General features: G+C 42.4%; 1 protein-coding gene across 2 annotated transcripts in view; it reads right to left on the bottom strand.

The window, feature by feature from the left end:
• Positions 1–26,915, bottom strand: part of fam222aa (family with sequence similarity 222 member Aa) — a 67,904-nt gene that overhangs the window by 12,163 nt on the left and 28,826 nt on the right. For both annotated transcript variants that reach the window (XM_059548610.1, XM_059548611.1), the window contains exon 2: positions 15,791–15,951. In XM_059548610.1, the coding sequence (XP_059404593.1) occupies positions 15,791–15,899 (109 nt within the window). In that variant the 5' untranslated portion in view covers positions 15,900–15,951. The remainder of the gene's footprint in view (positions 1–15,790; positions 15,952–26,915) is intronic.

A 26,915-nucleotide genomic window follows, 5' to 3' on the forward strand; every position in this document is an offset into this window, starting at 1 on the left:
ATTTTAATCATCTAAAGAAACCTTTTCCACTATAAAAACTTTTTGTGCAATGGAAGATTTTCAAAGATTTTAAAGGTTCTTCATGGAAACAGATGTCAATAAAATGTGTTATTACAACTCAGGATGTCCGCTATGAGCTGAAATTAGAGGCATCTACATCAAAGAATGACAGAAATATGACTATGAAGAATATGGTCCACTGACATAAGGGATATAAACAATTAAAAACAACAAAGGCAAGTGTTAAACAGGCTGAAATGGAAAAGCTGTCCAAAATGTAATCTAATATTTAGTTAAGACCACACTTGGCTCTGAGCTTAATCGATTCATTTCCTGCTCCGCTCAGGGTGAACTGGCAAAACATATTCTGGTTACTTAGCTAATTCCCCACAGATACCAGCGAGTACCCAATCAAAGGTGAATCTCAGAGCTAATAAGCGCAGGGGCTCCGAGTCAAATTAAAATGCACATGAATAATACGCAAGATACTTGAGACCTTCTCAGAGGAAATAACATTTTAGGCAATATCCACCCAAAGACAGAGCATGAAGTTTTAATTTGCATTACTCTTCAGCGTGAAACCATTTAAAAGCCAATTCCAAATATTTTAATTCAATGAAACGTCACACACTGGAGATGCTCTCTTCACACATACACACACAATCCATGTCATGTTAAATGTCTGGAAATCTCTTTACTCGCTCACCACTATATACTTTCACTTTGCCTTCCTTTCCGACCGTCCTTCCTCTCCTTTGCTCCTGCACTCTCATCTATCTCTCCATATTTCCCACTCTCTATTTGAGTAAGTGAGTTTCATTGGGGGTGCTTGCCGACTGGAATCACCTCAGGGCGAACACTTTATTATCTGCGGTCAAAGCGTCACTACAAATACCATTCTACACACACAAGTGTCACTTTGCATTTGTCTGCTCTGCCTGCATCAGGCCAGCAGGACCAGGCTGCCTGTACACACACACACACACACACACACACACTCCGTGGGAAAACAGACAACACTGATTCCTCTTCCTGCTTATATAGTACAATATCTGTCTGCATTAATGTAATAAAATAAATACTATTAAGTAAAATATATATATAATAGAAAGTAAGATTTAGTGTTTAAAACTGTATAAATGCATATGGATCTTTTTTTATTAAATGCACTAGTTTTTATTTATTTGTGTTGCTTGTGAGATTTTATGTTGCTGTTTTTGTTATTCAGCACAGGACAGCTTTTCTTTGCCCTCCATACCGTGGCGGAGAGCATGAGGTACGAGAGATTATAAAGAAAGATGAATAAGAAATTCTCCGAGCTTGTAGCAGCGGGGGGAAGATAACAACCGCTCCTCTCCCAGAGGAGAACCCCACAGACCCCATCCACTCGCTCTGCTCCTAACGCCTCAGAGAGGCCCTCTTCATCATCCGCAACAACAGCGACAGCAGGCAGCGAGCGCTGTCCTCTCCGTGCCTGTGTGGAATGCTAACCGTCAGCAGACATGTCAGGGGCATTGTGGGATGAGAACTGGGCGACTTTGTTTTCTCTCACACTTCATGCCACACGGCTCGCTGCATGGCGAACGAAAACGTACTCGGTTACTAACGTAACCTCGGTTCCCTGAGATGAGGGAACGAGTACTGCGTAAGCTAGCTTACGCTATGGGAAAAGGTCCCCTTTTCTCGAGAATATGAAGCCAAAAATTATCCTTAATTTTTAAATAATGTAAAACGCAGTGCTGCAGCACAGCAGACCCAAGCGAAGCGGCTCGCGCACTTATTGGCTGTGCTGCGGCAACTGCAGCAACCTATGGTGAGGCGGCGGAGAGTAACGAACCAATGGGGGCGCTTCGCGCCCATTGGACGTCAGAGCGCGCCAAAATAGGCGTGGCTGGAACTATATAAGCCACCGCTTCACCATAGGGATCAGGTTTTAAATCGACTGAAGCGATCACCCGGTCTGAGCACATAGCACGGCAGGTTACGCAGTACTCGTTCCCTCATCTCAGGGAACCGAGGTTACGTTAGTAACCGAGTACGTTCCCTTTCGAGAGTACTCTCGTACTGCGTAAGCTAGCTTACGCTATGGGAACACAATGTAAAACGCCGTGCGTGCTCGGGAACTTCGACCTGTCACAGCCCGAGGCGAGAGCTCGGGGCTTTATAGCAGGAGAAATCCCAGTCCCAACAGCCAACCTTAGTGAGCTTTATATAGGGAACGAAAAAAGGGGGACGTGATAAGGCTTAGCACGTCTATATAGAAAGTACCCTGGCCTGCAGGGCAGGGACTTGCAGATTATAGAATCTAATAAATGTGGACGGAGAGGCCCAGCCTGCCGCCGCACAGATATCATCCAGTGGTATCCCGCAGGACCACGCCCATGACGAGGCCATACCTCGGGTGGAATGGGCTCTGATGCCGAACGGGCAGTGAAGGCCCTTAGATTTGTAAGCCAGCGAGATAGTGTCTACTATCCATCGCGATAGGCTTTGCTTCGTGGTGGCGAGACCTCGGGTGCGCCCACCAAAGCATATGAAAAGCTGGTCCGACCTCCTGAATAAGGCGGAGCGCGCAATATAGGTTTTAAGAGCCCTGACGGGGCAGATGAAGCTCGCGTTGCTTTCGTCGCTTTGCGAGGAAAGGGCTGACAGCGAGATGACCTGTGCTCTGAACGGTGTTGAGAGCACCTTGGGGACATAGCCGTGTCTTGGTCTGAGAATGACTCTGGAGTCATTAGGCCCAAACTCGAGACAGTCAGCGCTTACAGATAGCGCATGTAAATCCCCCACTCGCTTGACTGAGGCCAGAGCCAGTAGAAAAGCGGTTTTGAACAAAAGAAGCTTCATATCGACAGACTGAAGCGGTTCAAAAGGGGGGCCCTTTAAGGCCTCTAGGACCGTAGACAGGTCCCAGGAAGGGATTGAAGGGGGTCGGGGAGGGTTCATCCGACGAGCTCCCTTAAGGAAACGAATGACCAGTTCGTTTTTTCCCAGTGATAGGCCGGCCACCGGAGCATGAGAAGCTGCAATGGCTGCCACATACACTTTGAGCGTAGACGGGGATCTGCCCGCATCTAAACGCTCCTGTAGGAAGGAGAGTATCTCCGACACGTCACATAAGTGAGGGTCTAGGTTCCGTGTCCCGCACCAGGTGGAGAACACTGACCATTTCTGCGCGTATAGGCGCCTGGTTGAGGGCGCTCTGGCTTCCGTAATGGTCTTTAACACTCCCTCAGGGAGGTTCCCGGGTACCCGTTGAGGGGCCATACATGAAGGGCCCAAAGTTCGGGGTGGGGATGCCAGAGCGCGCCCCTCAGCTGCGTGAGGAGATCTTTCCTCAGCGGTATTGGCCATGGGGCTGTACTGGACAGCTGCATCAGCTCGGAGAACCAAGGTTGGGTCGTCCAGAGTGGGGCTACTAGCAGCATAGCACATCTGCTCTTCCTGACCCGATCGATGACCTGCGGTAGCATCGCGACTGGTGGGAAGGCATAAAGCGGGCGTCTGAGCCAATCGAGGGCCAGCGCGTCCCTGCTCTTTGAAAAATATATTGGGCAATGAGCGTTGTCTTCTGAGGCGAAGAGGTCGACCTCTGCCCTGCCGAAGATGCTCCACATCAACTGAACCGTCTGTGGGTGAAGAGACCACTCCCCAGGGGGAACATTCGCCCTGGAAAGCATGTCCGGGCCCCGGTTCAGGATGCCAGGTACATGCGCTGCCTTTAGTGAGCGCAGATTGTAATGTGCCCATGTCAGAAGACGCTCGGTCAGGGTGTGCAAGGTTTCTGACCTGACACCACCCTGGCGATTTATTTAGGCCACCACTGACATGCTGTCTGATCTGACCAGAACGTGGTGGCCCTTTAAAAATGGGAGGAAAGCTTTCAGGGATAGTTCGACCGCTATCATCTCCAGACAGTTTATGTGTAACAGTCGCTCCGGGCTCGACCAGAGGCCGGAGGCAGACCTGCCCTCGTACAGGGCGCCCCAACCGAGGTTGGATGCATCTGTCGAGACTACTTTCCATTTCGAGACAGCGCCCGTGCTTACGCCTAACTGATACCAGTTGGCTATTTTCCAAGGGGCCAGAGCTGCGATGCAGCCGTGGGTCACCCTGATGCGCGCGCGGCCGGAAATCCAGGCGCGCGCTGGAACACGGTCTCTCAGCCAGCGCTGTAGTGGGCGCATGCGCAGCAGGCCCAGTTTGAGAACCGCAGAGGCTGATGCCATCAGACCTAGCATTTCCTGAAATCGTTTGAGCGGGTAAAGAGACCCGGCTTTGAACGACACGGCTAAATGCTGAATAGTGAGAGCGCGCTGTGATGTCAGACGCGCTGTACATGTCACAGAGTCTATGTCTATCCCCAAAAAGGAAATCCTCTGGCTGGGAGACAGAGCGCTCTTGACAGTGTTGATCGTGAGACCCAGGCATTCTAAATGGCTGAGGATCCAGGATCTGTGTGTCGTCAGTAGTTCCTCGGAATGGGCTAAAACTAGCCAGTCGTCGAGGTAGTTCAATACTCGCACTCCCCGCATTCTCAGGGGTGCGAGAGCGGCATCCATGCGCCGTGTAAACGTACGGGCTGCTACGGAGAGGCCGAATGGAAGAACCATGTACTGATAAGTCTGCCCCTCGAAGGCGAATCTCAAGAATGGCCTGTGATGGGGTGCTATTTGAATGTGAAAGTAAGCGTCTTTCAGATCCACTGAGAAAAACCAAACCCTCGGGCGAATTTGCGCGAGTATTTGTTTGGTAGTTAACATTTTGAACGATCGCGTCATAAGCGCTTTGTTCAAACGTCTGAGATCTAGGATGGGTCTGAGACCGCCATCCTTTTTTGGTACGAGGAAGTAGCGGCTGTAAAAGCCTGACTCGCGCTGCGCAGGGGGGACAGTTTCTATCGCCCCTTTTGCAAGAAGGTTTATCAGTTCGGCGCGAAGGACGTGTGTCATTTCGCTTTTCACTTTCGTTTCGACCACGGCGCGAAAGCGCGGCGGTCTGCGAGCGAACTGGAGCGAGTAACCTCATTTTATTATATTCAAAACCCAATCTGATATGCCGGGGATGGCCTGCCATGCAGCGGCTCGTGCGGCTATGGGTTGAATGTGTTTCGGGCACTGGCCGCCTGTTATGAGGGGACCAGTAGCTCGAGTATGCTGTGCTTGTGACACTGTGGTGACAGCGCTTATTTGTAGGGTTGCGCACTGAGAAGTGGGCACGCGCGCTACATTTAGAGCACCTCCGGCGCGAGCGGGAAGGTGGGCATGAAAGGAGACCCGAGTGAGTCTTTGTGACACTTGGGGGAGTGTGTATACATGTAGGGGTGCGTACTGTGTAGTGGGCACACTGCCTACATAGAAAAAGCTCTTTTTGTGCTTTATTGAGGTCGCCGTGAAAACGGTGTTTGTGTGCAGGCGTGCGTGCATTGTAACAGGCTCGTTTACTGCAGTATAGACATCTCCAACCGCCTTTAGTGAGGGGATTGGAGGAAGCATGTGAGGTTTCTTGTGTGGTGGTCCGGCCGCAGCGGGACTTAACCACGGTCCTTTCAGCCCGAAGGTCAGGAGGGCTTCGGAGGCTCGGGGTTCAGCACAATCCTGGGCCGAGGTCCCCGTCTCTCTGGCGGTTTGCGGCTCGTAGAGCGAGAGCGGTGCTGGGTTTTGGCCGCTGGGCGAGACTGTAAGTCTGGCTGCGATGGCTTGGAGGTCTGAGGGGGCGGCGCATTTCTACGGCGTCCCGCAGCAGAGCTAGAGCGTTTCGGCAGGAAGTGTCTCATTGCCTGCGACGTTTTCTGAGCCTCAGTGAAGCGTTCAGCGAAACCCTTAACCGACTGGCCAAAGAGGCCGGAAGGCGAGATAGGAGAGTCGAGAAAGGCGGATTTGTCGGCGTCTTTCATCTCCGTGAGCGTGAGCCAGAGGTGTCGCTCTAAAACAGCGAGGCTTGCCATGCTTCGGCCGATCGCTTGTGCTGTGGTCTTTGTCGCACGCAGGGCTAGATCAGTAGCGCTGCGGAGATCTTTAAAGTCATAGGTATCTGGGGCAGACTCGTCCAGGTTACGGAGAAGTCTGGCCTGAAAAACCTGCAGCACAGCCATGGTGTGTAGAGCCGAAGCAGCTTGACCAGCGGAGGTGTAAGCTCGGCCAGCGAGAGCTGAGGTGGTAGCAATAGCCTCCTCGAGAGGGGGGAGGCTCTCGTAACCGTGGTCTCGGGCGCCGTCGACAGAGGAGAGCGCTGACGAGACAGAAGTCTTCAAGCGTGCGGAGAATGGGGCTTTCCACGACTTCGTGAGTTCATTGTGAACTTCCGGGAAGAAGGGGGCGTTTCTTTGCGGAGGGGCCGAAGGGCGCCCCTGCAGGAACCATTCATCCAGCCTGCTTTTAGCGGGCTCGTCTGGAGGAGACCAGTCGAGCTGAAGGTCGCTGACAGCCCTTGTAAGCACGCGAGTAAGCTCCGCGTTGATATCGGCGCGTTGTCCGGTGCAGCTGGGTGCTGTAGAGGGGGGGGGGTCCGCAATGGAGCCCGACCATTCCTCACTACTGGACGCGGCGAGAGAAAGGCTGTCGTGTCTGTCCTCTTCCGCCTCAGGCGCTCCGAAGGAGAACGGGGCGCTGGTGAGCAGGGACTGGCGCTGCTCGTCCACGAAGAGGACAGGCGAAGGAGCGAGAGCGGGCGAGGCACGCGGGGAGTGTTCCGGCGTGAGCTCGCGTGTAACAGTATGCTCAGGCATTCTCTGATCGCGGCGTTTCTTACGCGGCACTTGAGAGAGAAGAGGCGGAGCGGGTGGAGCATCGTGGCTGGTTTGAGCTAATCGAGCCCGCAGGGTCGATATAGCCATGTCGTCGCACTCAGGGCAGCCGCCCTTGAAGAGTGCGCTCTCAGCATGCTCGCGGCCCAGGCAGGAGACACAGATGATGTGGCGGTCCTCGCTGGGCAGAGGGCCTCGGCAGGAAGCGCAGGCCCGAGGCATTTGAAACAACGCCTCGAATTCTGGAGGAAAAAAGTGTGATGCAGCGGCAAACACACTAGCTTTGAAAAGGATATAGTCACGCCGGATGGCGCAGCAGGAAGCGAGTGCTGAAGGCGGCGTCGAGATGAAGCACGAGCCGGCGTCCTCAGATCTGCGTTGCAGTGCTATCCCGCTGAGAGGCTTTTCGACGGCGTGTAGAGGCTTCTCCGGAGAAGACAGCGAAGTGCAGGTGAGATCGCTGAAGGAGATGAAATCTGATCCCTATGGTGAAGCGGTGGCTTATATAGTTCCAGCCACGCCTATTTTGGCGCGCTCTGACGTCCAATGGGCGCGAAGCGCCCCCATTGGTTCGTTACTCTCCGCCGCCTCACCATAGGTTGCTGCAGTTGCCGCAGCACAGCCAATAAGCGCGCGAGCCGCTTCGCTTGGGTCTGCTGTGCTGCAGCACTGCGTTTTACATTATTTAAAAATTAAGGATAATTTTTGGCTTCATATTCTCGAGAAAAGGGGACCTTTTCCCATAGCGTAAGCTAGCTTACGCAGTACGAGAGTACTCTCGAAAGGGAACAAAGCGCAAACAGAAACAGAGCAAACTGCAGCGGAAAAGCTTGTACTGCACTTTGCATTGTTCTACTGTTTGTCAAAACCAAAGAAACTATAATTCAAACAACTTCAGAAAGAAAACTTTGACAATCCGAAACGCATTTATACTTTAGAATTTTCTCACTGCAAAATAAACTCACAATATGAACTAACAATGTTTTTGATTTATTGGAGATCTTCCCATAGGAACATTTAGAGTTAAAAAATGAATCTGCAGATCTATAGAAGATAAGTTGTAGTTATCATGCAAATTGGAACTGAATCAATATAGTTCCCATAAAGCACTGCAAATTATCTATGTCAGTTCCTTATTCTGTCATCAGTTTATGTATTTGTATACATCTGAACATGTTGCTATATACTATAAATATATGGGATTTTATAAGAAATGACTTTAATTTTGATATTACATATAGTTTCTGATTCAATTATATTTCTTCATTCAGGGCTCATAATTTGCCTAGTTTAGAAACTACCATAATTTCTGATTTTCAAATACTATTTTTACTTTAAATTAAAAACGTATATATTGTCTACCATTCAGATCAAAATAAATACGGGGAAGATTAAAAGAAAAAATAAATACGGAACCAAGGTCCCTGAATAAACAAATAGTGATTGCTGATCTATTCTTGATTCCATTTGTTTTACAGGTATTTGTGTTTACATGCTTTGTGTATTTTATTACATTTCTTTTCTGTTGTCACCTGCCTCAAGACAAATTCCTTGTACATCAAAGATCTTACGAAGTTCTTTTAATCCCATAGTCCTCCCTTTTCTCATGTCCTTGGTTCTTATCTCGCCCGCCAACACACAACATGCCCCACTCTTCTCACGCTCTTCAAATGCTGTTTTGTAGATGTTTCTCTATGCTGAGGTCCGATAGCCACCCACGAAGAAACAAAACATGAAGCGGCCCATTTCACTTTTATACAAAAGACTCGTCTGACTTGAATAAATCCCTCATGTGCGTTAGAATTTCTAGGGTCACAAAGTCGACAGTGAGGACAAAGCGACTCTATCTAAACATCTTCCTGGGAGAACAAGAACAAATAGGGAGTCACAGCAAGTTGTAATTTCCTATGCTGAATAAAATCCAGCTGAATGAGATAATTTTTTTAAAAGGAACATCCATGTTACAACTATCGACAGCATCTGTAGTACATGACATGTTCCACATTTTTGTAAAAACAAACCAAATAAAAATATGTACAAAGGAAGTCTATGGAGCAGTTGGTGTATAACTTGTATTTAAACTAGAATATTCCTTTACATGTTCTCTTCTCGTGGTTCTTTGGGTGACTATTAAAAAGAACCGAAAGAACAGAAGGACAAAAACACTTCTCTGTCAAATAAGATCTTGGAGAACATCACAGTTTGATAGAGCTAAAGATAATGAAGAGATAACTCAGTGTGAGTGAGGAAATGAAAAAAAAAAAAGGTTCAATTTTGCTCGTCTCTGATAAGATGACCTCTTTTCGGCTGCAAGATTTGTATCAGGAAATCTTTTAGAAACAGTCAAACACACACACACACACACACACACACAAACAAACACGCACACGCACACACACTATGAGATACACTCACATTTGCACAATGTGCGATTGACAAATCAGAGAATTAGACAGATTAGGAAGATGAACAAGATCAGAGGACTAGATAACAAAAAGACAAAACTAAAGGTGTATAGTATGTGTGTGTGTGTGTGTGTGTTTGTGTGTGTGTGTGTCCTGACAGGCCGAGAGAGATCTCAGTGCGAGTCTGCAGGTAAACAGAAAAATAGAGCTGCCTACGGCTAGCCCGGAGCAAGTCTCAACCCTTCTGCTCTCTCATTTAGGAAACAAGGTCTACTGCTTCAAAATGAATTTTAAACATCATAAACATCACACACACAAGTGCTGGTAAAACCACATTATGCCACTGACCATTAAGCCACAAGTCAGCATGCTAGTAAACATTTTACTAGACAAGCATATAACTCAAGTGAATGCATTTGCACAAACATGATACAAACAAGGTCTATTTTCATCTCTAACACTTCTTTATTTATATCTAAACATGTCTTTGTTTGCTTTTTGACAGTGTGTCTGAGAATATTAGACCACAGAGACGTGTAAGGACAGGAAACAAGAAACCCAATCAAGCACACAGAGTTTTTCATACTAAGGCTTCTGATACTAATTTGCAAGAGAGAATGTTAGCGCACACGCTCTCTTTACCCAGAGGAGAGTGAGTGTGTCAGGCAGGCTATTCTAATTGATGTTAAAGATATTAAATAGAGGACAAAGATATAGATGAACAGAGAGAAATAAAGTTAGATAGATAGAGAGAGAAGGAGAGAGAGAGAGATAGACAGACAGTCAGTGAGGCAGATATACACAGTGTGTGTGTGTGTGTGTGTGTGTGTGTGTGTGTGTGTGTGTGTGTTCTCATGTACTGCATCTTCTAACCTGTCTCCCGGCCCCCAACAGAAGGTCAGTCTCCAAGTGTGATCTCATTTCCTCAGCTGCTCTAGGAGCCCTGGATCCCCTCCACCTCTTCCTCCTCCTCTCTTGCCCTCCTTCCCTACCTCCTTCCAACCCATTCATACACCTGGGAGGCCCATGCGCCAGCTTAAAGGGCATCTCGCTTTCGTCTGCCAAAGCCACAGCAACAGCCGCTAGCATCCCAGGCTCCCTTCCCCACCCTGCTCTGCCCTCTAGGCCAATGGCACCCAAAGCCCCGGGATGGGCACAGAAAGGCTGGTGTGTTCCCAGCATTGCCCGGAAATGAGCCTCTGGGTGTGTCTGCAGGTTGCTGGCAGGGCGATCAGCCAACTGTAACCCTGAGAGGCAAAGACGACTGCCGACTGGGATACAAATAACACACACACAAAAAAAAAATCTTTGTCGGTCACTGCCTAGTCACTTATTTATATCAATATGAATGCTAACTGAACATTACGGATAATGTAAGCCCTAAAGGGCACCAACTAAAATAATCTTAACACACCTCAGAATCATAAATCGGAGGAAAAATCTAAATCCCTGCAGACATAGGGCCTGGGGCAGCTGTCAATCAATGTAAAAAGGGCAGAGTTGAAACTAAGGTTAAAATGACTTTTAGTTGTCATTGTAAGCATGTTTAAATATCTTTCAGCAAATGTGATTTGTTTCCTGTGTGGTGACCCCTGCTGGCCTGGAGGAGCATTGCACTGAAGAACAATTCTGGCAGGCATCAACATCTCATGACCCTTCCACAACCCTTAGCCATTAATGTGAAAACTGAAGGCTCAGTCCAATTCTGACGTCTTGTCAGTATGATACTTACTCCTGCTTCTTATATGGTTCAAATATTTCCCATAAGGCCTTCAGAGGGGATCATCGCTCTCTACCGGATTGGATGTTGTGACCCTGCAAATGATGTCACAGTGCCATATGTGCATCTGATTGGCTGCCAATGCCTACTGTGGCTCAGAGTAGAGGGCGAAGAGTGTCGTGATTGGACCTGAGCCACTCACTCACAAACACCTTACAGAGGTGAGTGTGTGTAATAAGATTATGTGTAGTATAAGCATACATAAGCATGCAATGTGTTTTTAGTTGTGAGGGAAAAATAACCTTGTTCAGCTTCCCAAACAACCCAGTGTTCAGGGAACAGTGGATGTAGTTTGTTTCAAAAGCTTTAACTCCGCACACAGCATGCCTCCAGGAGCCCGACTGTTTTGGGAGAAAAACATAAAGCTGTATCTGTATTTTATAATTGTAATAAAACTAAAGACTATTCAGAGATATGAAAAAAAATGCAGTACTACTCTATAGGTACTCAAAATCAACATGAGAAATTACAGAAACTGTGTTTGTTATGTCCCCTTTTAAAGAGCAGGGAATATACAAAAAAAAGTGAAAGTGCAAAAAAAATAAAAGAAAGAAGGAAAGAAACAGAGAACTTATTAAAGAGAAGGGAATATATATAATAAAGTGAAAGTGCAAAAAAGAAAAAGAAAGAAAGACAGAAAGAAAGAAAACTAATTTAAGAGCAGGGAATATTCAATAGAAAGTGAAAAACAGAGTGAAAGAGCAAAAGAAAGTGTAAAGGAAAGAACAAGCTACGAAAGCAAGAAAGGCAGCAAAGCACCCAGAATCCATTGCAGAGGTCAGCGTCGGAGTGGCTGTGATGTGTCCGGCCCCGGTGCTTCTGTCCCCAGGGTGCTCAGTGATGAAGGGGGATCTGCCCTCCGCTCAGACTTTCATGTCGCCATCTAAGCTACTGGCAGACAGACACTGGCGGGGGGCTGGATGACAGCTACAAATGTCACCCAAACAGGGAGATTTAATTAGGAATGACAAGCACCGACGCGCGAGAGTGCCGCCACATACTCCCAGAATTTAGGCATGCTGAAAGCAAGAGGCTGTGATTTATAATTTAACTAATGCCTGGCGTTTCTTTTTCATTTCTTGGCTAGGAGGGGGAAAACTCAAAAGGCCTCCTCACTGAAGCTAATCTAATACGATATTTTTAAGGGCAGGCGGTCAATGGCTTTTTAAAAAGCACGTCGCTCTCTCTCTCTCTTTGGTCTCTCGCTACCTCCACATTGCAACTCTCCTGCCTTTCTCTCTCATTTTTTTCCAGAGCTCTCTTTCTGCTCAGTTGTTTTCATTATCACACCTCTATCCCTGTCTATCTCCCTCCCCTCTCTCGCTTTCTTTCGCCTGCTAAGCTCCATGCACTCTGGGGAAATTGATTGTCTGGCCAGCTGATCTGAGCACTCACAGCTGATGCTGGAGCCAGTTAAGTCCCTTTTTTATTGAGGGTATGAGGCATTTTTAATGGGAGTTGCATCAATGAACTGTGCAGGTGCTCTGCATCTGCATGCAGAAGGGGGCTTTTACTTTATAGTTGTTTGAATACCCTCCCAAATCCTCTCTCTCTACTTATGCCGGATTTGAGAAGGACAGCAGGAACCCATCCACCTCCATAATCTCCAGACACATTGGCTTTCAGACAGCAGCCCAGAATGTCTCTCACTCTCTCTGACACCTGTCTGCAGCTCCAGACCAGACGGTGTGGTCAACATATACTGAAACCACAGCGCAGACACAGATACTCTAATCAATGATGCACACAAAGGTCTTTTACTTATTGTTATGAGTTTGTGCTCTACTGCAGCGATCTCTCAATCAAAAGCAAACGGACGCCAGGAAGAGTGACTGTGTGTGAGAGACAGACAGAGAAAGAAACTGTTCTTTTGCTATTGATTTCAGCCTCAGACCCCTACTGACTGCTTCTCAATAAGAAGTCTAGAAAGGAAGTGGCTAAATCCTGCTGAAATTGGAGGGAGGGAATCAATTTAAATCAAGCAAGGCAGTCTCCATCCATCTTTTCTATTCTGCTCTCTCATTCTCCTTTTCTTTTTCTCTCAAAGATGCATTTTTTTTACTTTTCGATGCAACATCATTGATCTTTGAAACTTCTTTATCCATCCAACATTTAGACCTCCACTTGCATTGTCCATTCATCTGTCTGTATATCCATCCATTTCCTCATTCATCCAGTCACTCCTCCATCCATATATTTGTTTGTCTGCTCATTCATTCATTCATTCATCCATCCTGCTCCTTCCTCCATTCATTCTTCCTTTTTCTTCATCCATATATCCATCCATCCAAACATACATGAATCCTTCATGCATCCATGGATCCGCTCATTCATTCATCTACTACATGCTTTTTCATCCATTTATCCATCCATCCATCTGCTCCTTCATTCACTCATCATCCATTCACCTGATAATTGATTTCAGCCATTCATTAATCCATCCATCTGATCATTCATTCATTCTGCTCCATGCATTCACCCATCTATCTGCTCATTCATCCATCCATCTATCCATCCACTCATCCATCCATCCATCCATCCATACACAAATCCTTCATGCATCCATGCATCTGCTCATTCATTCATCTACTGCCTGCTTTTTCATCCATCCATCCATCTGCTCCTTCATTCACTCATCATCCATTCTGCTGATCAACGGTTCATCCATTCATCCATCCACTCATTTATTCATCCATTCACCCATCCATTTATTCACTCATATTCTCTACTCATATTTATTAATGTCTTTCTGTCCGTGCAGGCATTCATACATTCGCCCATTCATTTCATTTTTCCAATGACGTTCTTTCACCCTCTGTTCTCAATATTCACTCTATTAAAACGCACACACACACACACACACACACACACACACACACACACACACACACACACACACACACACACACACACACACACACACACACACACACACATTTTTAAAAGATCTCAGACAAAGGCAGCAGATGCCCATGGATGTTCTTCCCCCAAAAAATCTGTCCCTTTAACCTTTTCCTGTTTGCCAAGAAGGAGAAAGCAGAACGATGCCATGCTGATCTGACAGCAGCAGGAGGACGATGCCATCCTATTACCTTTAAGCTGCTCTGAGCTTAGAGCTGAACCTAAGGGATAGTGGTTAAAAGTTGATATTCCTCTGCTCGTCTGCCTGTCCTCACCGTAATCAGCCTGTGCATGTGGAATACAGCCATCCCAACAAAACAGAACTGAAGGCATATGGAACATTCTAAAAGAAGGACAACCCCCCTCTTCCTCTCTATTCTTTCCTTTATTCCCTCTTTCTCATTACAGCAAGAGCTCCCTTAGTTTAAGTCTAATCTAAAGCTTTAAGCAGAGCCCAGGGATCTTCAGTCAGAAACAATAGCCATTAGGCTGTGCTTTACTTTCTTTAATCTCAGAGCCTGCCAGAACAAGATTGGTCAATCTGTAAAATTCCTGCAAACCCTGAACAAACACAGACATACACATTAAAATGTATACAAATATACATTGTGGCGACCAGAGGACCTGTTCTACATGGGTTACTCGTGCATATGTGTGAAACCAATTTATGGAAAATGACCAGATTTGTTTCACCATGTGTACATTTGCATACGGGTAGGTCTGTAAGGACATACATCACTGCAAATGCTAACCTGAAGGCCAGGGTTGAGTTACAAGCCATGACAGGGAACATCAGCAGTAAAGTCTTTTATTCTTGCAGATTCAATGGTTATTGAAGAATAAAGACAAACACACTACAAATGTTCCATATATGGTCAACAAGACCTTGCACAGACATTCTAAACAGAGCTGCACATAAACAGGTAGAGGATGAGAGGAGTATAATAGAGATAAAATAATATAAAGCAGACCAGATTAGGCTAGAGTGCAGAAGAGAAGGCTTTTTCAAACAAGGGTTTTTAAGCAAAAGCGGGTACTAGGAGGTCTGTAAAACATTTGATAAGTTATATTTTATTTATTTATTTTTGTTTGTAAAATTTGTTTGTTTGAGCTGTCAAACTGAACTTGCATTTAATATATTACTTTTATATATTATATTACATTTATATTTATATATTATTTTTAGTTCTTTCTTTCATTCAACAAATTTGACAAGATTAACATTTAATTTCAGTTCTCTAAAGACTGGTAAAAAATAAATAAATTGTGAGATAATTGTTAATTTTTTATTCTATTGAGAGCAAAACTATGAATTAGAGACAAAAATCTGCATATACTTGTGAAAAAAACATAAAAAGTAAATATTTTTCAGATAAAATGTTAACAATTTGCTTCGGCACAATGGGAATATAAAAGCCAATTCTACAATTATTCAAGGGGACGATTGTTTTTCTGGATATTTGGCATCAAAAACCCCTGCGGTAGAGTACACTACAGTAGAGTGGAGTATAAAATACTATAGGAGAAGAGAACAGACTCGAGCACAAGGACAAAAGCCAGCAACACTCGAATCAAGGCTGCAAAAAACAAGATGTTAACTATTCATGTCTAAACAATGCCACTGTGAGCTGAGTGAAGCTTCTTGGGGCATGAAATGAATGTGATGTGAACATTTCAGGGGTCATGAATGTGCTACATCACACTGACATAAACAAATCTCTGTTAATAGAACAGTGTGAAAGAAAAGTCTATTGTCAAAGTTCATTGAACTCATCTGCAATGTCGTCAATGCCTAACTACACAGTCACATTTAATTATTCAGTCTAAATGTTTGGTCCCATCAGAAGGAAGTAAGTAAATCTCATATACTGTGCCAGCAATTAGCAAGACAAACCAGTTTGCTGTCATTGTTCTTGCCATTTATGATAAAAAAATAAAATAAATCTAAACTCTGCTCACATTTGCGGTGGATGTGTTGCGTTTGCTCAAGACTCTTGCTGCTGCTGCTGCAGATAGCCGTGGCGTGCTGGGGTGCAGGGGTCTGCCTCCTCTGCAGACAGGCCAGCATGACTGCGCAGACGCAGGTACAATTCTACAGACACTGGTTTGCCGAGGCCGACCTTCAAAATGAAGAAAAACATAATTGTTAGTGATATAGTCCGATTAAGCAAGATGTGCAGGAATTATACTGATTTAGAAATAAAAAAAACAAAGTAAAATATATATTTTTTAAAGTATAAACCTTTTAAATTAAAAGTTTAAATATTTGAAGTATGAATAAAATTATACATTTATATTTTTAAAAGCATAAATATTCAAAGTATTTTAAAAAGTATAAATACAAATAATTAAATAAAAGTATAAACTAAAATAAAAATAAATAAAAATACTAAAAGGATCAGGAAATGCCACAAGCCAGATTCGAACTTGCATGTGTCAAAGCACCAGAGCTAACTACTAGGCCACGGCTCCAACGTGTATTTGTATTCCTTATCCAGTTCTTCAACTCACACCTGTGAAACACAGGATTTTAATGCTGCTCCAGCTGCCTCTGGACTCTGTGGGCTGAATTGCAAACACACACCTGCTGCATCACATGGGAATCCAGCAGCCCCTTCCTTCCTGGCCATCCCACAGCACCCATCCATCACTTCCTTCAGTCACAAGAGGAATAAAGCACCCATCACTGCTCACAACACACACGTTAAGAACAAAAACCTCCGCTGACCGGCTGAAACACTTCCTATGTGTTTTTTTTAAACGATGCGGATGTCAAAAGTGAGAAAGAGTCTGCCTGCAGTTCAGATGGCAACTAGGATGGTGTTTTGTCCAAAAAGGTTTCGAGGCGGTTTCCAGGAGTTTCTGCTTGGAGTGTAAATGCCATATTGTGTGTGGGTGTATGTGTAACATGCTGATGAGTTGGGTGGGGGGCAAATGCCAAGCACACATCAGGGCCAGTGACGGGCGTAATCAATCTCCCCCCGGGCCATAAATCTCTGGCTGCATTCCGACTCTGCATCCCTCCATCTTCAGCTCTTTCACTCCAGAGGGAGAAGAGAAAACGGGGCACGCTGCCAGGCAGTCAACAGAGGAAACAGCAGCTCTGTTGGAGAATGCGGTATAGGACCATCTGACTACGTTTTAGGCAGCACCCACCCACCAGCCGACTCTCAGACTAGCAAAGAATTTCTAATTGCAAGTTAAAGGAGTAACTTTAGGTGAAGTTCCTTGCTCAAGGACACAATGGAGAGTTTGAACTTGCAACCTTTTAGATACAACCCAGATCAAACCACAAAGCTACCTAGATCAGGACTTTCATGTCAGCACAAATGTGCAAGTGTAATATACTTTGTTCTTCATTGACAAGTCAAGGTCTCTCAAGTGAACTATACAAAAACTAAATTATTACCCTGTCATTACTTCAAAAAATGTATACAAAAATGTCCCAAAATCAATTTTAGATTTAGTTTTTTTTTCAACATGATATATTATAAAACTTGAATCCTTTACAGCCCACCTACATTAAACATGAAATTTCCTCTTGATAGGATTTTTTTTTTAACTTTGGCAGATCTTAAATACTACATGCAAAGTAAAAATAAACAGAATCTAGAAAAATAAAATACTCCTAAACAAAAACCAACTGTGACTGTAATAAAAAAAAAAAAATAAAGACCAATAAAGTGAAATAAATGGAAATTAACATTTCAAACCCATAATAACCTTGGTGTAATGCTTACATGGTCAGCATTTGTATCAACCAATCAGGTTTCAGGATTAGGCTTATGGCTGGGGTTAAGTGCTTGAACAACATTCTTAACCCATCATCCCCCTGTTTGGTTAGGGTTATGGGTGCAACTAGCGCTATAATTTATAGCTATTTTATCCAGCACCAGATAAAGATCTACGAACATGTACTACTTGGCTAAATCAAGGCATGCCAGAGGCTCTTACAGCTCTTTAGGTAGTGATGTGATTAAACTCAAGCAGAAACTTCTTGGACCTCAGTAAGAATGTCTGACAACCCTTTACCACCCATATTTTCAGTCAGACCTTCATAGGGAACAAATCCTCAAACTGCGAACAACAACAACTGAAAACATGCAATCCAAGATTGTGTTGAATTGCTCCGTTTTACTGGCATGTGAAATCTGTGTTATTTAAAGATCGCAGCTCATTGGTAAACATCTCTGTCTCGGTTTCCTCAATGGCTTTCTGTCACTGCGGGGAAATGGATTAGCCCTTCCTGAGACTCTGTTCCCAAAAATCTGCATGTGAATACAAGCAGATGATGAGGAACTGAGCAAAGAATGAGAACGAGATCGGCAAGCGACTCAGGTCTGTCTTTCTGCCTGTCAATATTTATTTATAGTAAACAGGCATGCGATTTGAAATTGTGTAGCCATGTCAGCTAACATGTGCTTATCAATGTATTTGAATAAATCAACAGCAACATCAAATAAAATCTCCAACACTATGGATGCAATCCTCATTGCGTCACTCTTCAATTAAATGCAGTAGCTACAAGCTCAGCACTATGAACAGCAAATGTAGGAAGATTTCTGTGATTACACTTGTTTGTGTACTTCCTGAGATACAAGCCACCTAATATATTTGCAAATTACTATTCTTATAAACTAGAGGGTTTATAAGCTTTCAATTGGAAAAAAAACTCATGCATTCTTCAATTTCCTGAAAATAGTGAGATGAATTCTAGATACCACTGAAACCTTGCACCACTATAAGAAACACAAGGTGTGCTTGGATGGCTTAAACCGAGACAGCATGGATTTATTTTGATGTTTTTTAGCATATGATTTTTTATATTTAGCCTTATAGCAACACTGATTTCATAGACATCCATCCTGAACATCCTGGTGTTAGGTCCCTTGGTTAGGGTAAAGGCTCAGGTTGCAAAAGGCCTTTAGACCTACTAACACATGCCCCGTTTCCACCACAGGAACTTTACCCAGGAACTAGGGACTTTGGCCTGATACTCTGTGTGTTTCCACCGCAGGAACCAGGAACTAGGAACTAAATAAAGTTCCGGGTAAAAAAAATGCCCCTCAGAAAGTCCCTGCTGGCGAGGTAGTACTTTTTCAAAGTTCCGGAACGGTGGCGGGACTTGGGCGCTAAACATCGTGATTGGTTGAGTTCACGCAGCACTGGTTGAGTTCAACCACCATTTATTCGTATCATTTTCAAATGATTACTGTTATTGTGTCATGAAATGTAATTTTAAAAGTATTTCAGGCGAGAATGTAGTTGTTTAAAACTCAAATCTGTGGTTTATTTAAAAAGACAGCGCCTATTTAAAAAATGTTTTTCGCCCGATCTCGGAGACGGTGAGCTCCACGCGATCAGCGGGAGCTCAGTCCTCATGTATCCGCCGAGAGCAGCCTCTCCTCGGCTAGACCTTCTGATGTGGGCCGCTGGCTCTGATGTCTCTTTAGTGGTTAAACATACACAGCAAAATTTTCAGTGTTGAAATCCTAGTGTTGGGTACTTTTAGAGTAAAGTGTTAAAGTTGTGGTGTTGAATTAACACTAGCTAGTGTAAACAGCCCCCTCTGGCGGTGTAAATACGCAGAGTTACCTTTATTAACACTGCTGAGTGTTATTAGTCACATCCGAGATATTTGCTCGTGTGCGCGTGCCTGACCCATCTGAAATATTTTTTCACAGATGTCATTTTCTTTCCTCGCGATGCGGTGCGTATGAGGATGGAAAACGGTGAAATAAAGTGTATAATCTTACTCATAAAATGTGTTTTGTAATATCACATCGTTTTATAATGACATTTATTTGCTGGGTGCGCATAGACGTTTGTCAACAACATCTTCTTTCACTCGCGAAGCAGAACAGACGAGGATGTCAGTTAATCTCTATGAGGAAATTCTGAAAGTAACGTTAAGTGTTTTTATCTCATTAAAAATATGTATTTAATAACACTATTTTGATTTATAGCAATATTTATGTGCTGTTCTCCAAGAGAGATATATTCTTTCACTCACGATGGGGAGAAGACGGTTAATTTGGTTTTATCAAAGGAAAACACCATAAGTAAGTGTTTTACGTTACCTCGTTTACACGTATTTTATAAGATGATTTTACTTATGATATTTAAATGCTGTGCGCGCCTAAATGAGCCTAACGTTAACCGTTCCTCACAGATTTGAACTGCTATGCAGTGCCGACGTGGGTTAACGTTACTTAGAGAAGGGAGAGAGCAGAGGTAAGGATTTTACCTCATTTAAAATATGTATTGTATAACATCAGATTGATTTATAGCGACATTGATATGTTGTGCGCTCCTACACTTTCCTCAGAGAGATAACGTTAGATTCTTTCATTCGAAGCGGAGCAGACGGGGAAGTTGGGTTTAACAAGGAAAACACTGAAAGTAAGTGTTTTACTTCATTTACTGTAACGTTATGCATTTCATAAAATAATATTATTTAATAATGATATTTGTACTGTATGCTGTGCGTGCCTTGATGTGTCAATTGATGTGTGCTTGTACTGTCATTTATTTATCTGCTGTCCCATTTATGTGCATTCATTTTGATAAGACAGAGCCCTGCCTCAGCCCATTGAGATCAACATTGAAGTCAGGAATCACAACCTATTTTCCAGTAAGACGGACTTCTTTTTACAACAAAATGTTTACTTTTACAGTGAGTTAAATGCTTTTCTTTAAAGGGATAGTTTAATTAGTTCAATTTCAATTATCATTTACTCACCCTTGAATTTGTCTTATGTCATACGTTTCTTTGTCAGACCACAAAAGTAGATTTAAATAAATTTCGAATATGCTTGTCCATACAATGTCAGTCTATGGCGAATAACATCAAGCTGTTAAAGTAGAAGCCAAAGTATAACAGAGTGGTCTTATGTATTATGTGATGTATATTCCAAGTGTTCTGCGGGTATACAATAAGGTTTGGTGAGAAACATACTGAACTTTTTCATATTATTTAACAAACATCTTGACTTGATTGTTGGTCTCTGTGCATGACTGTGTGTTCATGAGACACTATTAGACAAACAGTCAGGTAAATACATGATGACGTCATTTTTATTTTTGGTGGCAAAATAACCCTTAAAACAAATTATTCACCTGAATTGTTATTTACTTAAACTCATGCCGTTCCACAGACACCATGTAAGACATGTATGTCATACAGGTTTGGAACCACATGAGGATAAAAAAAATGATGACAGAATTTTAGGGTAAATGTTTTGAGTAAACTATTATTGTATTGTACTTGATACTTGTCTCTGATATTTCACTTGTTAATAATAGCTTTGATAAATGGATGTGAATTTATTCAGTTTTTTCCCCCCAATTTTACAGGAGCACTTTTGTGATGCTGCAAGTGGGAGTGGATTTCATGCTTAGCTGGAAACTGCGCAGAACCACATCCTGTCGTCCTGGAAAAGAAGAGACTACTTTTTGCAAGGAGGTCCAGACGCCACTGGCACAGACTTTGTTCAGTGATCAGTAACATACATCCAGCCAGGGCCGTCCTTAGGGGGTGCAACTGGTTCAGTCACACTGGACTCCACATTTGGGGGGTAAACAGACTGAATGAGCCCCACCCGGGAACGCTCCTGGCTTTGCACCGGGTCACGCATCAGCTAAGTACGACCCTGCATTCAGCTTTGATGGTAATGAATGAGATGCTGTGGTTTAAGCAGATAAATGTAAGCACTATCCACCTTTTTCCTCAACTCGGGAGTAAGTCTATGGGTGAGACTTCGTTTCATTAGCCGCTATAACGAGGAGAATAACAACGTGCAGTAAACAGTAAAACTGTTTGCATTACAAACAAGTGTGTTCTTAATATAGATAACAGATTAAAATAGTATTATAGGACACATCAATTGTCAATATCAAGCAGTAAAACTGTTTTGTACAGCTAAAAATAGCTAGATGCAAATGAGACCGGAAGCTACCCCCATAGAATTTACCAGTGTTGGGAAGGTTACTTTGGAAATGTAATAGGTTACAGATTACAAGTTACCCTGTTTAAAATGTAATAGTAGTGTAACTTTTTCAATTACTTTATTAAAGTAATGTAACTAATTACTTTTGAGTACTTTTTGATTACTTTTCTAAATTTGTGAAAATTAAAGAATAATAAATAAAAGCATATACATCAACTTAAATACAGTTATCTAATAAGCATGTGACGTATTCTGTGTAATAAACTCCTGAAACATTGGTGTTTTTTTTAAACTCCTGTTTCTTTGTATATGATGATAGTTTTCTCAAAATAAGTAAAATGCACATGAAGTGACACAGAGCAGTTCTAGAAATTATGTTTATGTGCTCGTGTACTCCTATATTGAGGCAGCAGAGGTTGAAAACACTGCGAGCTTCAGTAGGCCTATGTGTAGTAAATGAAACCATGTCTTTGCCATTAATTTACAGGAGGGGCGGACTGGGAAAAAAATTCAGACTGGAAAATTCAAACTCATACAAACAAATTCATGGACAAAACAATTTTTTTGTATTGACCTGACATAAAAAAGGTTTAAATCTTTAATTTGGGGACATGCAAAATAATTAAAAGTTCTCTCCTGAACTGCACCTTCACTTCCATTTTTCTCTTCAGTCTCTTTATTTTGCCCCATTATCCATCTCTCTCATGACTTTAATACTCAAGATTGAACAAAACTATACTTTACAATACAATACTCTACAATACTACAATATCTTTATAGAAAAATCCTAATACTGTACACGAGTCATGTTTTCCTTACAAAAAATTACCATGCTTTTATTAGCCTATATAAAAGTAAAATAACCTTGTTTTTTTTTTTTTTTGCAAATGGATTTGTATTTATTTTTAAATAAATACATTTGTAAAATAATTTTAAATTTTTGGTTATCACAGTTAAAAAATAGTAACAATTTTCTCTGGATTTATAGTTAAATATTAAAATGTTAATTTTCGTAAGGGTTGTGTTGTTGTCTGTCGTAGCTCCCCCTAAACCTATAAAAAAAATCTGATTTTTTTTTCAGCTAAATTCCTACTGTAACATTACAACCGATAATAATGATGTCCTTTATATAGTATTTTGAGTGATGACTGATGAGCAACGTGCTGCTGCTTGATTAAATAAATAAAAAAACAAAGACAAAAAAGTATCTTTACAGATGAAACTGACCTGAAACCCTGAACAGTAGTTCTGCTTCTCTGCTCCAGCAATTCACTCTCTCTCTCTCTCTCTCTCTCTCTCTCGCATTGATTACCGTTTGGCGGAGGCGCGGAGAGCGCGCGAGTCATGACTAACACTTCATGACTTATTAGAGATTTAATTATCAAATGGCGGATTCGCAAATGATCGCTTTAGTACATTCGGCAGGCAATTATACAATAATGATATTAAATAGCGGGCAAAATCGGCTGCCAGGCCACCGGGAATTGTCCCGGTTCTCCCGCGGTGTCCAGTCCGCGCCTGATTTCCACAGACACGCAGAATTTGCAAGTCATATATTGCATTTTTGGGGCTTTATATTCACAGACACTAGTCGATGTCATGTTTTGATTCAAGTGTACTGACCTACTTTTGATTTAGTCATCCAAAATGTGGCATATTCCGTCCGCGTTAGGCATTTCGTTTTTATGACTGGATTCTACGAACCAGACTGTATTTCCGCATCCCGGAAATGATTAGGGCGGTATGTCTCAGAATAGTCAGTGCAATTTGGGAAAGAAATCAGTTAAATCTGTATGTGGATGTGTGTAAATATTCAAATGTAATCCCCTTTGTAATCGTAAAAAATTTCATAAGTAACTGTAATTTAATTACTCATTTTTTCTTAGTAACTGTAACTAATTACAGTTACAATAATTTTGTAATTAAATTACGTAACGCCGTTACATGTAACTAGTTACTCCCCAACACTGGAATTTACAAATGGTGGCAATCATTTAAACATCAGGAAAAATTTGGATAAACCTAATGAAATTCAGAATACATATGGACCAAATAAGAATACGTATTTTGTGCCTTTACACTGATTTGCTTTAACGTTATGTTTTAATTTTTGTAAGAACATGTTGTTTACATGTATTGAAAACACTGAATGTGAAGACATTTTTGTGCAGGGATAAAGTTACAATGTTTCAATTTAAATAAATAAATGTAAACATGTATTGATTTGTGGATTAATTTATTTATTGTCATATATACATTCCAGGAGTGTTAAATTTGACTTTTTTGCTGTGCAGGAGAGTTTTTGTAATGCTAACTCAATACACTGGAGTTAAAATATCAAGAGTTAAAATCTATCTTAAATGTGTTAAATTGTAACTCTTTACACTGGTTTTAAGGAAAAATCAACACTCTGTGGTGTGGACCAGAGTTGTTTTTTAACTCTATACCGTGTACATATAACTCAATCATAGTGTTAAACATGTAACTCTTTGAAGAGTGTTAAAGTAACTCTGAAAAGATTGGGACAATATGCGCACTTTTTCGGAGTTGATTTTAACTCTGCTAGAGTTGAATTAACACTTGGAATTTTGCTGTGTAAGGTATAATTCGTTTTGGGTAAATCTAACAGGTTGTCTTTGGTCTGTATTAAATTTATCTATATGTTAAAATTTATATAATATTTCGTTTCATTGTAATGGCTGTATATGCCGTATTTTTCGGACTGTAAGTCGCACCTGAGTATAAGTCGCATCAGTCCAAAAATACGTCATGATGAGGAAAAAAACATATAAGTAGCACTGGACTATAAGTCGCATTTATTTAGAACCAAGAGAAAACATTACCGTCTCCAGCCGCGAGAGGGCGCTCTATGTCTTCAGCGCCCTCTCGTGGCTGGAGACGGTAAAGTTTTCTATTGGTTCATTTCTCTTGGTTCATTTCTCTCGGTTCATGTCAAATTAATTTTGAAAAATAAGTCGCACCTGACTATAAGTCGCAGGACCAGCCAAACTATGAAAAAAAGTGTGACTTATAGTCCGGAAAATACGGTATACACATATCCCTGAACTAAGTACATTTCTGCAGCTGTTATTATGTTTAAATGAAAACGAAAGGAGGCAGTGGTATTTGATATCCTATTTCATTTTATTGTAAATATACAGTGAGGAAAATTGCAGTAGCCATGGTCAGCTGACTGAAGTTATCAAGTACGCTGCTGTTTGCAGATTTACCGGATTTGCGTCGCCGCGGCCATCACACTCCCAAGATGAATGCACAAAGTCTGAACTACCGAGGATGCACGTCCAAAATCAACGTACTTTGTATTGAGAAACGAGCGCAGACCTACGTCACCAGTCTATTTGCCTAATCTTCCCGGTACTTTACACCGCACTGGAAACGCAGAAAGCAACAGGTCTGGGGGGAAAAAAGTTCCTGCTACAAATGTTCCGGGTAATTTCAGTGGAAATGCGGCAATAGAGAAGAAGGGGTTCAGTGCAACATGATTTTAAAACTAAATGCATCTCTATGAAACACTTTACAATAAGAGAGAAAATTCACACATTGAAATTTGTTTTAAAAGTGGTTAAGAAGTTTTAATTAGCACTACAATCACATGTAGACATGCACATATATTTCAATTCAGACTGATACTATCTCTTTTTCATGTAAGGGCAATAACCGATAAATTGCCTATATTACAATTCAACACTACTCTTTAATTTTGAGTAATCTAAGATTACTTTTAACAGTGTTATTAAATACATTTTATTGTAAAAATCTTTAAACATAAGGTTAAAATCTTTGAGCTTAACTTTTAAGTGAGTGTTAGACGGCAGCAAAGGTGATCAAAATGCAAAAATTGGATAAATGAGCATATGCAATCAAAATATTCTATTAAAGTTTATGAACAAAATTCAGCACTATTGCATCTAAAACTTAAAATAAAAACCCTAAAATCTAAATCAATTGTTTTAAATTCTAAAAGAAAATTTAGGCATGTACAGTATGTAAAATGGACATTAATTTTAAGATTTACCCTCTGACCTTAACTTTTAAGCACGCATTGGATGGCACCAAAGACAATGTAGACGTTCAAATTAATGAGCAAAAATATCCTATAAAAACCAATGCATCTATAAAAAAAACTATAAAAAAAGGATGATAAATTATATGGTACTGACATATTGTGCATTGCTAGAAAATTCACAATGCACTTGCTGCCAGTTTTTCTTGTTGGGCTGACATCTTATTGTAAGTCTGCAGTGCTCTGATAGACTGCGATTGGGCAGCACCATGCAGCATTTTTGCTTTTAATGTGAACCAACAAACTACAATAAAACTTTTAAGGACAAAAACACTAAATTCTCCAACGGAGACATGCAGCTTAGGTCAAAGCCTAGCCTGTGCATAAATCAGCTTCCGAAATGAAAGTGCTTTTGAACATGTAACAATATACAGTTTCAGGTAGACATGCACTTAGTTTGTCTGATGCATGCCGAGATCTCCGGCGGGCGAATTAACCTCACGCTGACCTGAGCCCCCTGAATTCTCTGAAGTGCACTTCTGTTGGAGAGGCAAAAAGATCGATAGGCTGGAAAGTGAGGGGAAGGTGAGAACGAAAAGAGGTGTTAGTGCGGATAAAAGAACCGAAGACAAAAAGCATGATGGCTAAAAGTTGATTTCCTGTGTATAAAATCCTCCATTATGACCAGTATAGACTCGGCCTGTAGGGAATCTATGTACATTGATGTAAAGAGGGAGAAAGGAAAGAGGTTTTGCATTTGTCTGCAATATCCGAGAGAGACGAGGGGACGGAGAGGCGGGGGATTTCTCTTCCTAATTGAATGGTGACCTGCCAGCTCAGTGTGTGTGTGTGTGTGTGTGTGTGTGTGTGTGTGTGTGTGTGTGTGTGTGTGAGAGAGAGAAAGAGAGAGACAGAGAGCTCCATGAGTGCTTTTAAAAGGCCTGTGGCTCCCCTCTTAATAAGCCCAAACAAGTTAATCCAATCGACACACCCAGACCCTTTTCTTCGGCTTTAACAAGCAGCCACTGCAGTCCCCCATAATCCCTCACATACACCGCACCGCTGAATTGAAAAGCAATGAAAAAGCTCATTAGAGGGACAGACAGAGTCC

Source organism: Carassius carassius, chromosome 4 (assembly GCF_963082965.1).
Source record: "Carassius carassius chromosome 4, fCarCar2.1, whole genome shotgun sequence".
NCBI classification, from domain to species: domain Eukaryota; kingdom Metazoa; phylum Chordata; class Actinopteri; order Cypriniformes; family Cyprinidae; genus Carassius; species Carassius carassius.